Genomic DNA, 17,140 nt, shown 5'->3' on the forward strand with positions numbered 1-17,140 from the left:
AGTTACATATCACTGTTGTAGTTCTGAAACAGTGTATCTCCATATTTCGTGATTTTTTTTTTCATAAATCATTATTATTTGTCACTGGGTTTTGCAAATATCCATGCAATTAAAAGAATTAAAAAGTGCTTGTCAAATTTGACAACACTGTATGTAATAATTTAAAAAGTCTAGTGTTTTTCGATTTCCTGAAAAACAGTGAATTTGGACATACAAGATTTTAGAAGGACAGTGACGATATGTAGAATTAAATAGATTCAGAACTAATGTAAAATTAATAGATTACATAGATTTACTGCCAATAAGATTTTTGTCAATAACGTGACAATGCTGTTGCAACAACTTTTTAAACAGACTAGCTTTGAATTGGAAATACTTATTTTCATCATGACTATAAAAATAGTTTTGTAATGTATTTTGTTAAACTCCTAATAGGGCAAATATTTATAATATTGTTAATGTCACGTATGAAAAATGATGACGCTTCCTTGGTATATCAGTAACACCTTCAACATCGGTTTCATGTCAATTTAAATTTTTGTTTACATGTTTGAATAAACAAGCATGTCATTTTGTCTCTCAGTTCTTCACAAATAATGGCTGCTGACTTAAAGGGGTCACACACCGGATGCGGAAGCCGCCGACAGGCGCGGAATGGCGGCGCCGGTGTGTGTACACTTATAGAAACGATATGTTCATTTTTTACAAACAATAGCACTATGCTGTGTTGCTCGGCCGGCCCCTTGTAAAGATGTTTAAATTGACAAATACCTTTTGGTCTGTAACAGAAACACCATCGCACTCCATCAAGGGCCTTTGACAACACTATACAACTTTGCAGAGTTTTGCAGGAGACTTGCCAGTAACTTACTGTAGATTTAATTTACAATTTTGTTTTAAACATAAACTTACCTAGTTCCTATATTTTAGTTTCATAAAGCTAAACTAAAATACTTAAGTGTTATGACAGTAATAAAAACGTGTCTCTTCTTGCTCATTTGGAATCTCAAGTCTAAGTGTTTTAATTTTGATTAAAGTAAAGTTGCACTCAAATTAAAAATAGGACCAAGACGAAGTAATCAAATCTACGGTTAGTTACTGGCAAACCTTACAGCAAAGTTTTAAAGTGTATGATATGATTTTCTGCAATGGTTTTTGTTGAAATAAAGTTTTTTTTCAGCAATGTCCAAAGCAGCTGTGAAGATCTCAGGGGACTTGTTGGGTAATCCACTGTGTGAGCAGGATCAGGCCTTCTTGGAGTCTATGACCGCTCTAGATACAGCCATGAAGAGAATGGATGCGTTCAATCAGGAAAAGGTAAGAGACTAGTTTAACAATATTTAATTTCAGTAAACATTAAAAATAACAGTGCGATTTTACTATTACCTAAGATTAATTTGTAACTGAACATTTAAAAAGTTCATATTCATTAAATTAAAAGAATGTTGTCTAAAAATTAGTATTATTTAACAAATGAATCTCTTATGTTATCGTTATTGACCTGGATGGTCGAGCACATGTCATTAAAATGGATACATGTATTTACAAAGTAACCACATATCAAAATTAAATTAAACTCTATACTGCTGGTAATTTAAGTATTTAGTATTTTTCTATAGTTAACATATTCAGTTATTCTGATTTTTGGAATTCTTTTAAAGTAAAACGTTTTTCTGGTTTAAATATAGCATGCTCAACCCCCACTACGACCATATGTATTTGGGCTTTTAAAGCTGTCTCTTATTAGGCAATGATGCTCATTTGAATAATAAGCATGTAATGTTTGAGCATATATGGCTGCCACTGGAGCTGGCTTACTCATCTCCATGCCCACATGGAATCTGCACACTTTTCACATTTCTGTGCTTTAATTGAGGCAAAATGCTGCAAAAATTACCCTAAATGGAGTTAACTTAACTGTGACTCTTTTAATGTTAGATCAGATTAGCCAAAGTATTTATGAACATGGTATAAATAAACATGAAGGCCTGGGTGATGTAGAACTGCGTGAATCACAGTTCCTCGGAAATAACATGTGCTAAACTGTCAAAAACAACAACTGGAAGATTTACAGACATACCATCATTGTGTCTACAGAACACTAAAATCCAAAGATACTTTGGAATTATATGAATTCGCCTTTTCATCTTTTCATGAAGAACTAGTGATAACCATAGTGCAGGTGTTTACAGGATTTGACCCACTGGCTGCTCCACAACTACCTCATATATGTCTTTTTACGTCACGTTTTCCCTTTTAATATACATTTGTCTGCCTCTATTCGCTCATTGGGACCAGTTCATTGCACCCAACAGTCATCTCATCTGTGATCGATTACAAAGTGTAATTGTTTCAAAAAAGAATCCCTCTGTTTGGCTAATTGTGAAGCGCCTGATGGATGTGTTCATGGGTAATCTTTTGTCTTTTCCATCATGAATGACTGCATGAAGAAAAACTAGTGAAGTGAAGACGGTAAAAAGCGATGCCAATTGCGTATAACTTTCTGTTTCCTGCATTTCAAAATTGTACCGTCTTCAATTCTGCCCTGCAACACCTTCTAACCCGTGTTTATTTTCCACTTTTGGCGGTGGAAAATAGTTGCATTTCTGACTTTGGCAGAAGTGTGTTCTGTCTTCCCTCCAGCAGATTGGGCATGAGTATGTTTTTTTTTTCTCAGAGCAGACCCCACGCCCTTCTACACTCGGTGCGCACATGCATCTTCAAATGAGTTCCACTGTCTTCTCTATTTCCTGCTGCTGGTGCTACTGATTGTTGTCTTTTTCCTTTCCTTCTTTGAAACGTAGTTAAGAGCCCTTAAGCGAATTACATAGCTTTGACTTACTGCCAGAATAGTAGCATTTAAGAGTCAAGGTGGTCTGCAAAAAGTGGATAAGGGCCGTTCACACGACCCAATGCGCATAAAGGTACAAAACATCAAGCTTACACCCCTTAAAGAGATTATTCATCCCATAATGATTTTTTTTCCATTTTATTTTTCATTCTCATGCCAAACCTGAATGACTTTCTCCTCCAGAAAACAAAAGAAGATATTTTGAATCTTGGTAAGCAAACAGCATTGACTCTTATTGACTTCCATTGTATGGACACAAAACCACTGAGACGTTTCTCAAAATATCTTTTTTTGATTTCTGAACAATTCATTTCGTGTGCAGTGGCAATGCAATGATCAAAATACGGAAGAGAGACTCATCCTGTAAGTATCTAGATGCATGTACGACATAAAGTCGAAAGGCGCACCTCATGACGTTGAAATATAATGCTCAAATATATTAACTCTTTCCTTTTTTTCAATGTTTCCAAACTTTTACTGTTTCCGGTTGGCTTGCTATCTATAAATCTTGTATAATTGTCCTTCTGTGACCCTACCTACAGTCCCTTGCTTGTGGAGGTCACGTTTTTGAAATGCTTTGAAAACCCAACGTTTGTCTCATAAAAGGAATGCATCAAAGAAGACAAACACCTTGTTTGAGAGTATTTGATTGATACTTGAATCCTTTCTTGCTTTGACTGATATGCTTTTGTACTTTTAGGACACCTCATGTTGTCAGTTAATTAAGCGTTTTGATCTTTTCCTAATGAGTATTGAGAAACATTTGTGCTATAGAATGTGGCAATTCTTCAAGAAAACCCCTCAGCTGATATTCAATGCCATCATTAGATGCTCAGTCAAACATGTCAGAGATATTCACTCATGCACAAACCTGCCAGGGCAAAATATACGGCAAGTGCCTCTAGTAATACAGTCCACGGATCTCAGAAATAGCAGATTGAAGCCTGATGCAAATATCCTTGCTCTCCGCTGACCCCTCAGTCAGTTTAACCAAAGCCAAATGCTTTCTACAGCTCTCTCCTTTTCGCCCGAGCACCATTTTCTCATACTCTACTGTATGGGTACTTGGCAGGCGAACAGCGCACTATCCGTGGGCGACGAGAGATGTTAGCACAGCTGATTTTTCAGCTCTGCATTTTGCAGTGTGCTGGTGTGAATTACCACCCTGGATGCTTGAATGGTTAATGAGACTTCCATGAATCAGACACCAAACATGCAACAAACTCCCCCTGTTCTTCAGAATTGAGAGGTTTTGTGACGGCAACCAACCAGATCCTGCATTGCGGTAGCTAATGATAACTAGACGGTCATCTTTTTCATTCTATTTTGAGGAAAAGATGGATTGCCTGAGGGAGGATACAGATAGACAGAATGTTATGGTAATAACATCCTTCGTTCTCAACCTGCACTGTGTATTTTAAAGTCGTGTTTGAACATTTTTAAGGCCTGTGAAGCTTTTACTGGTAATAACTGATGGTGGTGAGGAATATTGATTTTTCAAGGTTTGTATGCATTGTGTGTATTTTTGGTGGTATGTATTGTGTGTGAATGTGTGTGTATGTGGATGATCTCTGGCCCCTGATTCACACGTTAGAGCTGGAGTGTCTGCCTCAGGCTGTGCTCTCATGGTATGGAATATACTTGCCTATCACTTCATTCACAGTGTCTACCATTTCTTTTCTCTTTCATCTCTTGTTTGCTTTAACTGTCTACTATCACGTCTTTTCACTGAAAAAAAATGAATCTAGAAATCGTTTTATTTGTATTTGTTAAAAATGGAATGTCATTTTCTTTCTTTTATTTCCTTACACTGTGTGTACACCAGACGAAGGCACAAAACGTGACAAAAGATAAGGGTGAGGCATTTGTCACGATGTGTTACGTATGGACAGCATCACTGAATAAAATTTTGTCATGCTGCTTGTATCCGGTGTAGACACAGTTTTATTTTTTTATCATATCCACCCTTAATCTTGTATACCTCACAGTTCAGTATTAGGGCCATTTTTCTTATAAATATGAGCAGTAAATTATGATGGAGTAAAAACAAACCGGTTCTGAACTCACATATTACAAACATTCCTGACACATCGTGTCAAAAAAACATGTAACTTGTAGCATACTTGAATTTTTTTTTTTTTTTTTACAAATTCTGAAAATAGAAATACTTACAAACAATTCTATTCATGGAAATGTTTATAATTTAGCACCCACAAACTAACTGTCAGTTATATAAAATGTCTTGCCTTTCAGACCTCTAGGTTGGTTTATATGCTTTTAGATCTCAGAGCCATTTCCACATATTGTGGCTTTGTTCTTACTACCATTTTCAACTTGTGTAATAAAGATGTCAATTTGAAAGATGGCCTTCCCATCTGTAATGAATCGAGTTTTGTTTGCTCTTTCTGACTGACTACACTCTCAATAGCAAGTGAGATGTTGATTAGCTCTATAAGTTACGATTCTCTGATGGGCCTGTCAGCTCGCGTCGACTTTCCTCTTTGCAGCTTTGCGATCGCTGTTTTCTCGTTACTTGCGAAGTTTGCCAGGTTTGGTTAGTATTCTTTCAGCCAATCACATCCTATTGACATATCTGATCGGCAATATAAATTATGTTTCGCAAATTTAAGATTTGAATTGTGTGGCAACTTGTGTGGGGTTCGGGGCTTGAGGCGGCAATGCGACGTTAGTTTACACCCATTTAGCTCAAACACCCCCTCTCCTCTCGACTTTTCTCCAGCACTGACACCAAACAGAAGAACGGAGGGAATATAAACTGTTATTGTTAAAAATGTTTGTTTGCAAAGAACTTTCATCTTGTACAGCAGCCCACCCTTTTCAGCATTTTCAACCCCAGCTGGGGCTGTTCTTTCATGTGCAGTCCCTCGATGATTGCAGCCTTTTGTATTCACTGCTCAATTAATATTCACGTCTTTCTCGCTTTCCTCAGGCCAGGAGCACAATAAAGAAAAGACGTCACAAACTTTCTCCATTCTTTTCATTTGAACGCAGAACGTTCTTCATATTGATAAGGGGGTGACAGTTGTTGATGTTGTTAATGTGTGGGTTATGTTGTATCCTGTTGCTAATTAGCTTCACCCAGAAGTTTATTGTTTTTTTTTGTTATGTTAAACTTAATGATCCATATAACTTGTTTTGATGATTGTCATTTAGATATTAGCCATGCCTTTTCTTCAGTTTCTGATTTTATTCTTGTTTCCACGCAGGTCAATCAGATTCAGAAGACTGTGATCGACCCTTTGAAAAAGTGAGTATAGTTAATAAATTAAATACTTTTTTGCAATAATAATCATAACAATTGATTCCCTATCCTATGAACATTATAGTTTTTAGCACTTTTCTGAAACCTAGCGAGGCAACTACCAATTCACCGGCATAATAGGTGCAGTATATACGTGAATATGATATCTTTTGTCCAAATACTAATGCAGCATTACACTTGCGCAAGATTTCAATCCCAAAATGCATTGTGATTGACTCATGTATGATTTACATACCTGGATTTCATGTAGTACACACTACACATTATGTCACGTTAACCATGTTTTTTCATTAGTAGTAGAACCATCATTTGTAAGGGAACCTCTCATGTGGTGGATAGGAACATAAACACGCTTGCTTGTGAAAAAGCTGAAATGCTTCTGTTTGAAAAGAACTTCAAAAGAAAAGCCATAAAGAAAGACAAGCCTAGTTCTCTGCAGGATTACACTAAACTTTATTTGATGTGAGATTTTGAAATGTTTTACTTGAGCGTGTGCTTACTGTAAAGTAATAAAACCGCAATCAGAATCGACCAATTTGTTTGTAAAAATTCAGCAGCCGAAATAACTTTAATTGTTTAGTCTCATTAATTTCATGTAAAGGCTTTTTATTTATGTATTGTGCAGAGTTTCTTCATAAAGCACTTTAGATCAAGTCCCTTAGTATGGAAGCTTGCCGCTTCAGAGTGTACCTGCTTATGGGAAAAGTAGACCGCAAAGCATCTCACTAGGTTTTGGAATGAAGCTATTATATTTATCTTTTTTTTCTTTTGATCGAATATAAAATAGTTTCCAGCTGAGACATCATCTTCCGTTGAACATCTGTTGATTTGACCCAAAGTGAAGTGATGTGGTTTGAGTAGTTGTTACATTGCTAATATTAAATTTGTTGGCAAACTTCAGCAAGTTATGAATGCTGGCTGGAATGATCTTATTGTTTTAAACACCTGGAATCAATCTGCATGAGCTCGGAAGGAAAGAAATCGGTACTATTCTGTTTCGGTTTGACAGAAGGACCTGATGTTTATTGCATAAAAACACAGCCAGGCGGCTGCAATTAATTAATACTGAGAAGGTGTGTTAACAGCTCTCATTTAGCCCGCCAGACTTCCTTTCAGCTGCACACATTAAAATCGCAGAGCGTTTATATGAGTAGTGATCTGACCGCTGCAGGTCTGTCCTGAATGAATGAATGCGTCTGGAGGAAAGTTTATTTGGCTGTCCGCCCCTCCACTCCTCTCTCGCCCCCATGAGTGCTATTCCATGCCTCCGTCCCCTCGTGGGAGGAGCCGGAACAGGAAGCATGCCTTAAAGAGAGACTGGGAAGAGGAGTGGGCGCAGAGACACTCCTAAAAAAAAAACGCCTCTGTGTGTGTTGTGTGTTTCAGGGTTCTTGAGTGCCAGAGTTTTTCCTGCAAAAACTTTCCTTAAAGTTTGCTGTTATGTTGTCACTTAAATAAGAAATAGAATTATTTGTTTTAGTACCGCACACTTAATCACAGAGGTTTTGGCCTTATGCCACTGGTGAAGCCATAAAGCTATGAGGACAGATACAAAAGTTTCTTCTGGTGGGGTGTGTGTTGTGAGGTGGACAGTCGTGTGTGTGTGTTTGGTGGCAGGATGGAATGGTTCTCATTTCCGCTGGCTGGTGGGTGTGTGGCGGACGTGTGTGTAGGCTATTACTGTGGCCTCAGGCCCAGAAACGCACACACACACACACACACAGACACCGGGAGCACAGGAGAGACACTAAACACGAGTACACGCACTTAAGGCTGACCATTTCTCTTGTGCAATCTAACCGATATGCTGTGCTAGGATCACTGATTTAAACCTGCAGTACAGTAAAGGGTGAATCTGTCCAGGTCATATTTCCTCTCCAACTGAAAGAGAAATTCATTGAAGTGATAGTTTACCCAAAAATAAATATTCTGTCATCATTTACTCAGCCTCTTGTCATTTCAAACCTTTATGACTTTCCTTCACAGAACACAAAAGAAGATATTTTGAAGAATGTTGTTAACTTGCAATGGGTCTGTGTTCATACAGTAGAAGTGAATGAGGTCCAGTGCTGTTTGATTACCAACTTTCTTCAAAATATCTTCTTTTGTGTTCTGTGGAAGAAAGTCATAAAGGTTTGAAATGACAAGAGGGCGAAGTAAATAATGACAGCATTGTCTTTTGGGGTTGAACTATCACTTTACGAATGAAAATGGAGAAAATTTATGATGTTTTTAGCATGGTTACGTGTTCATCATAATTCAATCAGGTTTTTTAATTCTAATTACTGAATGTCATACACATATCCAATATATCTTTTGTTTTGTAAAGTGCAATTGTACATATACATTATTTACAGTGTGTTTGTACAAATTTTGCAGATTTTAGTCTTTTTCTTCTGTACAGGTATTTATTTTTTTATTTTCATTTATTTTACATTCCCATATTAAGATTTTGGGGCTGATATATGCTTTAATAATGCCGCAATGGAAAAAAACTTTAATGGTGCTAAACAGTTAGATATGTTGCTTGGAACCACTTTTTCCTATTAATTTCCCATTGGTAGAGTAGTATAGTTTAAAAATCGCTAGGAGCAGAAAATGTAAAACTAATGTAAATAGAATGTGGTAGAAAAATGCTTTACTGCAATGAAATTGTTATGATACAAAACTGATCATATTTTAAAAATTTGTTTATAATTAAACTGTTACTACAACAATTATCTTAGATTTTGTTTTTCTATGTACAATTTCCAGAATTATTGATTATATACATATATAAATACATTATATTTAAAAGTTTTTTAAAAACACATTTAAACTATGAAGTAAAATATAACCTCTACATGTTTTCAGGAGATTCAGTCAGATAATCTGCTTTATTTTGTATGCAAAATATTTCCATTGATTTTGGAGTGAAATATGACCTGGGCATGTCACAAACACACAAATGCTGGACATTTCATGCTTGGCTTTTAACAAACTTCTTTTCTACTACGTCCTGCCTCCGGAGGAATTCTTAAAACATGCGTCTTTGTTTTCACCTGAACTGAAACGCAATTAATCCGAAATAAGCCAAGATACCATGAAAGACAAGATTCCATTAGTGCAAGAATAGCTCAACATTTCTCGTTTCTTTCTTGATGTTCTCGCTGTGTTCATGGATGAAAGTATTTATAATGTGATCCGTCTGAAAGGCTGTTGAAACTTTAATGGCTTCAGACATGTGTCGGATCTCCTAATGTGATAACTCTTTTCTATGAACCAGGTGAGTGTGTTTTGTCTGCGCAAACAGAAGTCAGCAACGGTTTGAATTGAGTGAGTAGCACTCCATTATCTCTGCTGGGCGATATGCATTAGGGGGTGGTTGTTTAGACTTGGTTGACTGAAGTCTTTGTTCACAAAAACAAGATTTTTTCTTATATGTGTTGTGTTGAGAAGCTGACTGTTCTTCATACTAAGAGTTGGGGTTATGAACAAAACCCTTATCTCACGTATTTGGCACTTAACTCATCCCTTGCCATTTGCGCAAAAGACGTGAATATGTCAATTTTTTTTTTAATGTTTTTTTTTTTACGAAGAGATGTGTTATTTTTTGTTTACGATTGCTGTCATGCTTTTGCGACAACCTAAAATTATGATATTCATATTAATAACATAATCTAAAGTTTTGCATCGGCAAGCACTACTTACATTCTTTCAAAGATTTAAAACTATAGTTAAATGTCTAATGTAAGCAGGGCGATGTTGTATAGTGTTCTTGATGTGTCTCATTTTATTATAAAAATAGAAGTAAGGGCTGCGTCAAAAACGTGGACCTTTTAAAATATCAACGTTCTCAGGCGAGATGCAGTCAAGAGTCAACCGGTTAAACTCTCCAACCGAAGGACCGTCACCCCGTCCCGCTGAGAGAAGCACGAGGTCGCTGTAGAGGCCACACTTTCCAGACTCTGGTTTGGCTCGGGGATCTGCGTGTGTGACTGTGTCTTCGTCCAGCTGTTATTTCTGTCATTCTCTTTGTCAAGCGGCCACCACACCCGCAGCCAGACCAGACGTGTGTTAAATTATGAGGCGAGGTGGAGCGCGAGTGTTTGCAGCCATGTGGACGATCAACGAAACATCATGAAAGCTTTTAGACACGACGGGTGCGTGACTGTGTGTCTGGGTTGTGTCGAGTCAGACGGGCAGTCCTCTAGTCAGACTGACCCATTCCTGTTAGGAGTTTTTAGATGCCGTCCTTTCCAGAACAATACTGTTCTCAGTAGAGTCAAATGTAGAAATAGATGTTTATGATAGGTGGGATCGGTTTGTCTGTGGTTGGTGTATCTGTGGTCTGTGGCGTGCGTATTGCAAATGTCATTAGTTACGTTTACATTTATGTATTTGGCAGATGCTTTTATGACCTTGGTGTTACTAGCGCCATGCTCTAACTACTGAGCCAAAGGAAAGCTTGTATTGTATTATATTGTCGTTGTAATGCTGTGTTCCCACCAACTGTCGCACTTTATTACTCACAGGAAAAGTTCATTATTTTTGCCTGAGTGACGCTAGTTGATAAATATTTTCGACTTGGAATATAAGATCCGATTGACACACATCACCTGTCGCGAGGTTGCGTCTTTGCATTGATTTTGTATGTAATTTTCTCACTCAAATCGCTTAATTCGCATTTGTTCACACCAAACACGAACAACTGCGTTCTATGATTTTCATCACTTGCGGGGAAAGTTTATTATTTTCGCATTAGATATGCAAAAAAACAGCACGCAATGGGAGTGTCTTCACGAGTCTGGACAAGTCAAACAGTAGGTGTCAATGAGCTCTTCGCCAAAAAAAAAAAGGGCGTCAATCACATCGCCTCCCACAAGTTTGCATCTATTCGCATCTTTGCATTGACTATGTATTTAATTTACTCGCGAAAATCGCTTAATTCGTGTTTAGTGTGAACCCAGCATAAGAATAGGAGCGTGACATTTTGTGATGTAACGTCTTTTGCTTCAGTGTTGGCGCACACTTGAGCTTCAGATCTTTCTGCATGTTATCCCAACACAATCTTCCAGTGAATCTTCTTAGTTTGTGTTGTAGACTTGTTTCCAACCAAAGTGGCCTTGATAAAGTACTACCCAATTAAAAAAATATGTGAAAATCTGCCATCCGTGACATCAAAACTTTATTTTATATAAGGCGACGTAAGCACCTTCAGGGATTTTTTTATGTCGCCTTCTTTGGGTAATTGTATATAACCCTTTCAAAAGCGGATGATTTACATATCGCTGTTTTGAAAAAGGTCCTGACCATCAAATGTTAAATTATGTCATGTTTGGAGTTAATATTATGTTATAGTATTGTGTGTTATGTAATCCAGTTGTCACTCTTAACATTCGTGCCAAGAAGTGAAGAGATACGAGAGAGGCATTGAAGCAAGGTGGTGCTTTATAAATAGAGAGAGAGCGTAGGTTGCGGGGCTGGGTCCTGCTATGACGTTGCTCCAGTGAAATTGGGCCGCTCCCTTCTCTACTTCCTGTGGGAAACAATTTTAAGGCTTGTCTTAACACAACTCTGCATGGTAAAGCCAGGTCACTGTCTCTCTCTCGCTCTCTCGCTTTGTTTATGTTAAAGACTGTAAACTCCGATTCACTATTTTACTAATTGTTAAACTCTTGCCCAAAAATGTATTACTTTATTGATTGCATGTTTCATGAGAATTTCTACCTCTTATATAACACAATTTAAGTGTCCGATATTCTTTACTATAATAACGTTTTTGTGAGATTTAAAAAAAACATTACGCTGCAACTTCCTACTTTTGTTTTTTAGTAAGTTATTCCAATTCGCAGAAGAAAGCTCATAATAATAATTAATCATTTTAGCGTATCAGTGTGAATTCGATGTCAACCCCTGAAAAAGTTGAACCTCGAACCTTCAAAATTTCAGTAAACTGTTACAGTGTTGTATTGTAGCATAACCTGTCTAACCTGCTTTCTTTTCAATCAAATCTATATGGATAAATTCAGGTCATGCTGAAAATTCTGTCTGACTTGGATTACATTATAGTAGGTTAAGGAGTTGTTCTGGCATTTTATGTTGTCATTTCCATTTTTGCTGACTCTTGTTGATCAAAAGTATATATATTTTTAAATATTCAGTTACTGAAAAAATTAAGAGATCATTTAAAGTTTTCATTTCATCAGCATTTCTAGATGTATTGTGTCCGGTGTCTGTTGAATTTCAACAAAATCAAACCTCAGGTGTGAAAGTCATTCAACAGCAATGTGAAAGACTGACAGGATGACAAAAAAGGCACATAAAAACTGATACAAATTCTAGTTATCACGTAAAAAAATAGTATTTGAACTTATCCTACAAACATGTACACATATTGTTGTGTTGCTTAAAATTGAATATTCCTTTCCATTCCATCTTCTTCCGCTTCATCCTGGGCCGGGTCGCGGGGACAGCAGTCTAAGCAGGGATGCCCAGACTTCCCTCTCCCTAGACACTTCCTCCAGCTCTTCCGGGGGGACACAGAGGTGTTCCCAGGGCAGCCGGGAGACATAGTCCCTCCAGCGTGTCCTAGGTCTTCCCCGGGTTCTCCTCCCGGTGGGACATGCCAGGAACACCTTCCCGGGATGGCGTCCAGGGGGCATCCGGAAAAGATACTCTACTCTGAGCTCCTCCCGAGTGACCCAGCTTCTCACCCTATCTCTAAGGGATCGCCCAGAAACCCTGAAGTGGGCAAGCCGCCCTTTTCCGACTGAGAACCATGGCCTCGGATTTGGAGGTGCTGATTCTCATCCCAACCGCTTCACACTCGGCCCTGCCGGAGTCCTACATGCACAGGGATCAATTCTGACATACTGCCGGCAATGCGAACAAAGCTCCTGCTCCGGTCGTACAGGGACCGGGAATCCCATACTTCCAGAGCACCCTCCACAAGATGCCGCGAGGGACACAGTTGAATGCCTCCTCCAAATCCACAAAACACATGTGGATTGGTTGTGCAAACTCCCATGAACCCTCCAGCACCCTGGAGAGGGTATAGAGCTGGTCCAGTGTTCCACGACCGGGACGAAAACCACACTGTTCCTCCTGAATCCGATGTTCTACCATTGGCTGGATTCTCCTCTCCAGAACCCTGGCATAGACTTTCCCGGGGAGGCTGAGAAGTGTGATCCCTGATAGTTGGAGCACACCCTCCGGTCCCACTTCTTAAAAAGAGGGACCACCACCCCGTTCTGCCAGTCCAAAGGCACTGTTCCCGACTGCCACGCGGTGCTGCAGAGGCGTGTCAGCCAAGACAGCCCCACAACATCCAGAGACTTGAGGTACTCAGGGCGGATCTCATCCACCCCCGGTGCCCTGCCAGCGAGGAGTTTCTTGACTACCTCGGTGACTTCAGGCCGAGTGATAGACGAGTCCACCTCCGAGCCCTCAGCCTCTGCTTCCTCAATGGAAGACGTGACGGCGGGATTGAGGAGATCCTCGAAGTATTCCTTCCACCGCCCGATGATATCCCCGGTCGAGGTCAACAGCTGCCCCCCTCCACTGTAAACAGCGTTGGTAGGGCACTGCTTCCTCCTCTGAGGTGCCGGACGGTTTGCCAGAATCTCTTCGAGGCCGACCGATAGTCCTTCTCCATGGCCTCACCGAACTCCTCCCAGGCCAGAGTTTTTGCCTCCTCAACCACCCGGGCTTCAGTCCGCTTGGCCTGTCGGTACCCGTCAGCTGCCCCCGGGAGTCCCACAAGCCAGCCAGGCCTGATAGGACTCCTCCTTCAGCTTGATGGTATTCCTTCCTTACGGTGTCCACCACCGGGTTCACGGATTGCCGCCTTGACAGGCACCGGAGACCTTACGGCCACAGCTCCGAGTGGCCACGTTGACAATGGAGGTGGAGAACATGGTCCACTCGGACTCTATCTCCAGACTCCCTCGGGATCTGGTCGAAGCGCTGTCGGAGGTGGAAGTTGAAGATCTCTCTGACAGGCGATTCAGCCAAACGTTCCCAACAGACCCTCACATTACGTTGGGTCTGCCGAGTCTGTCCAGCTTCCTCCCCCGCCATCAGATCCAACTCACCACCAGGTGGTGATCAGTTGACAGCTCCGCCCCTCTCTTCACCCGAGTGTCCAAGACATTTGGCCGGAGGTCAGATGAAACAACACCAAAGTCGATCATCGACCTCCGGCCAAGGGTGTCCTGGTGCCATGTGCACTGATGGACACCCTTATGTTTGAACATGGTGTTCGTAATGGACAAGCTGTAACTAGCACAGAAGTCCAATAACACAACACCACTTAGGTTCAGATCAGGGGGGCCGTTCCTCCCAATCACGCCCCCTCCAGGTGTCACTGTCGCTGCCCACGTGGGCGTTGAAGTCCCCCAGCAGGACGACAGAGTCCCCAGTCGGAGCACTTTCTAGCACCCCTCCCAGAGTCTCCAAAAAGGCCGTGTACTCTAAACTGCCGTTTGGCCCATAGGCGCAGACGACAGTGAGAGACCTATCCCTGACCCGAAGGCGCAGGAAGTGACCCTCTCTTTCACCGGGGTGAACTCCAACACATAGCGGCTGAGCTGGGGGGCTATAAGCAAACCCACACCAGCCTGCCGCCTGTCACCATGGGCAACTCCAGAGTGGTGAAGAGTCCATCCTCTCTCGAGGAGTGTGGTTCCAGAGCCCAAGCTGTGCGTAGAGGTGATCCCAACTACCTCTAGTCAGAATCTCTGAACCTCACGCACAATCTCAGGCTCCTTCCCCGCCAGAGAGGTGATGTTCTATGTCCCTAGAGCTAGATTCCGCGTCCAGGGATCGGGTTGTCCAAGCCCCCGCCTTCGACTGCCGCCCGATCCACTAAGCACCGTGGCCCCACGTCGCTCCTTTGGGCTGAGCCCGGCCAGACCCCATGGGGGAAGGCCCGACCAGCAGGCGCTCGCATACGATCCCCAACCCCGGGAAAATTGAATATTAACTTGTTTTATTTGCAGTATTTGAGGTCTGAAAAATACAGGCCGTCTTAACTGTAATTTTCGCCGTTTTTTCCAGTTTTATTTTCTGCAAATAAATACAAATCAAAAATATTTTTATTTGAAAATTGAGAGACAATGGTATCATTATACCTAAGCACATACCTATAAAAAGTGATTTTTTTTAATCAGAAAAACGGATTTCAAAATGGTCCCTTAATTTGCTCCGCAGCTGTAATTTTACTTGTGCATTTATGTGCTATTGCATATAAATGCACAAGTCAAAAAACAAATGCTACATGAGACGAAGTATTTCTGTGCTCGATACACTCCGCTCGGTTTTGTATAGGTTTCGTAAAAAATTATTTTCCCATTTCGTAACAAGGATTCATAGTCCGTTATTGCACAATTCTCCCGGATATAATTTTTTTATAAAAAATCTAACAGTTAATTTCTCTTAATATATTTAATAAAAAATAAGTATGACTAAATATTTTTTTAATATATACTTTAAAAAATACACAATATTTTTGGTGAAGTCAGATTTACTTATTTTTTACTTGCATTTTTTCTACATTTATTTGTATTGGCATAACCTTGAAAACATGTGTTCAGATATTGTGTAGATGTCCTTATTGTCTTTTCCTCGGTTACCACCATGAAGCAGAAAACCCACAGCAGATACACCTGAGATTCTTCACCTCATCCCCAGAATACTGCGCATAAGAACATACACTTATAGCTCCTTGACCCTACAACTGACCTCCTACTCTGAACACTGTAGCTTTTACAAAGTAAACACAGAGAAGCTGTACATGTCTTGTGTGTTTGTACTGGGTTTCTCAGAGCTCCCAGGCAATGCAGTCGAAACGCAGTCAGGCCTCGAACCGAAACGGCTGACTCTGTTGCTAAGTTACAGTTTAGAGTTCTCCTATTTTTAGTTGCCTGAGACCAGGCTTCTCACCCAGAGATTAGATTTTCATTTGGAATAGAAACAATAAAAAATCTAAGCAAAATGCCTTCTTGCCATTTGTGTCTTTAATTAAGTGATCTTGATAAAATGGGCGAGCGCTACGTGAACTTCCTCATGACATTATTAAACATGCCTGCAATATTGTGAAAAACAACACTACGCTTTCTAACAGACAAATTCTTGGTTTGCTTTATTGATTTGTCTCTCCTCAAAAGTAAAGTTGTCAAGCACTATGTCATTTTTCAACTTATACACAAAGAAATGAACCGTATACTTGATAAATGTGTTTAAAATGCTGACGCTGACATAAGGGCACCGGTCATATCAGTTTCTAAGGGTACGTTTACACAACAGAACAGACAAAAACATTGTCAAACTGATCGCCAGGGACTCTGCTTATCCCTGCATAACTGTGGTTAGGGCATGGTGTTAGTAACGCCAGGTTCATGGTTTGATCCCAGGGATTGCACATACTTTGAAACAAATCTATAGTATAATGCAATGTAAGTTGCTTTGGATAAAACCGTCTGCCAAATGCGTAAATGTAAATAATGCGACGATGCATTGTGTCCTCGTGCTTAAATTCATCCCCCTGCTCGCCTCCAGGACCTTGACTGTTTTTGGAAATAATTGTACAACAATATCTGTTTTTTATAAATGTGATGAAACTAAAAACCCTTGGAAATATGGAATACTACTCCATAGTTATTTAAGATTAATATGAGATAGGCAGAAACTGCGTGTTGCCTCCGCTTTAAATATTATGAGGGCACATTTATTAGTGGACTTTCAATTTTTCTTTATTAGTCACTTATAAAAACACTGAGTAACCATCCTCTTTCCATTAGCATTCATATTGATCTCAGTGGTTCATCATCATTCTGACTTTCTTTGCTGTGTATATTTTTCTGAACTTAGGTACAGCAGTGTATTTCCCAGTCTGAACATGTCAGTGAAACGAAGGGAACAAGCTCTTCAAGATTACAAGAGACTCCAGTCGAAAGTGGAGAAGTATGAAGAAAAAGAGAAGACTGGGCCTATCATGGTCAAACTCCATCAGGTACCAAGCATTA

The 17,140-nt window shown here is 40.0% G+C and overlaps 1 protein-coding gene across 2 annotated transcripts in view; it reads left to right on the plus strand.

The window, feature by feature from the left end:
- bin3 (bridging integrator 3) overlaps window positions 1-17,140 on the plus strand; it is a 50,901-nt gene that overhangs the window by 26,336 nt on the left and 7,425 nt on the right. For both annotated transcript variants that reach the window (XM_056772486.1, XM_056772485.1), the window contains exons 5-7: window positions 1,181-1,317; window positions 6,079-6,119; window positions 16,986-17,127. In XM_056772486.1, coding sequence (XP_056628464.1) covers window positions 1,181-1,317; window positions 6,079-6,119; window positions 16,986-17,127 — 320 coding nt within the window. The remainder of the gene's footprint in view (window positions 1-1,180; window positions 1,318-6,078; window positions 6,120-16,985; window positions 17,128-17,140) is intronic.

This window comes from Triplophysa dalaica, chromosome 18 (assembly GCF_015846415.1).
Source record: "Triplophysa dalaica isolate WHDGS20190420 chromosome 18, ASM1584641v1, whole genome shotgun sequence".
Taxonomy (NCBI): Eukaryota; Metazoa; Chordata; class Actinopteri; order Cypriniformes; family Nemacheilidae; genus Triplophysa; species Triplophysa dalaica.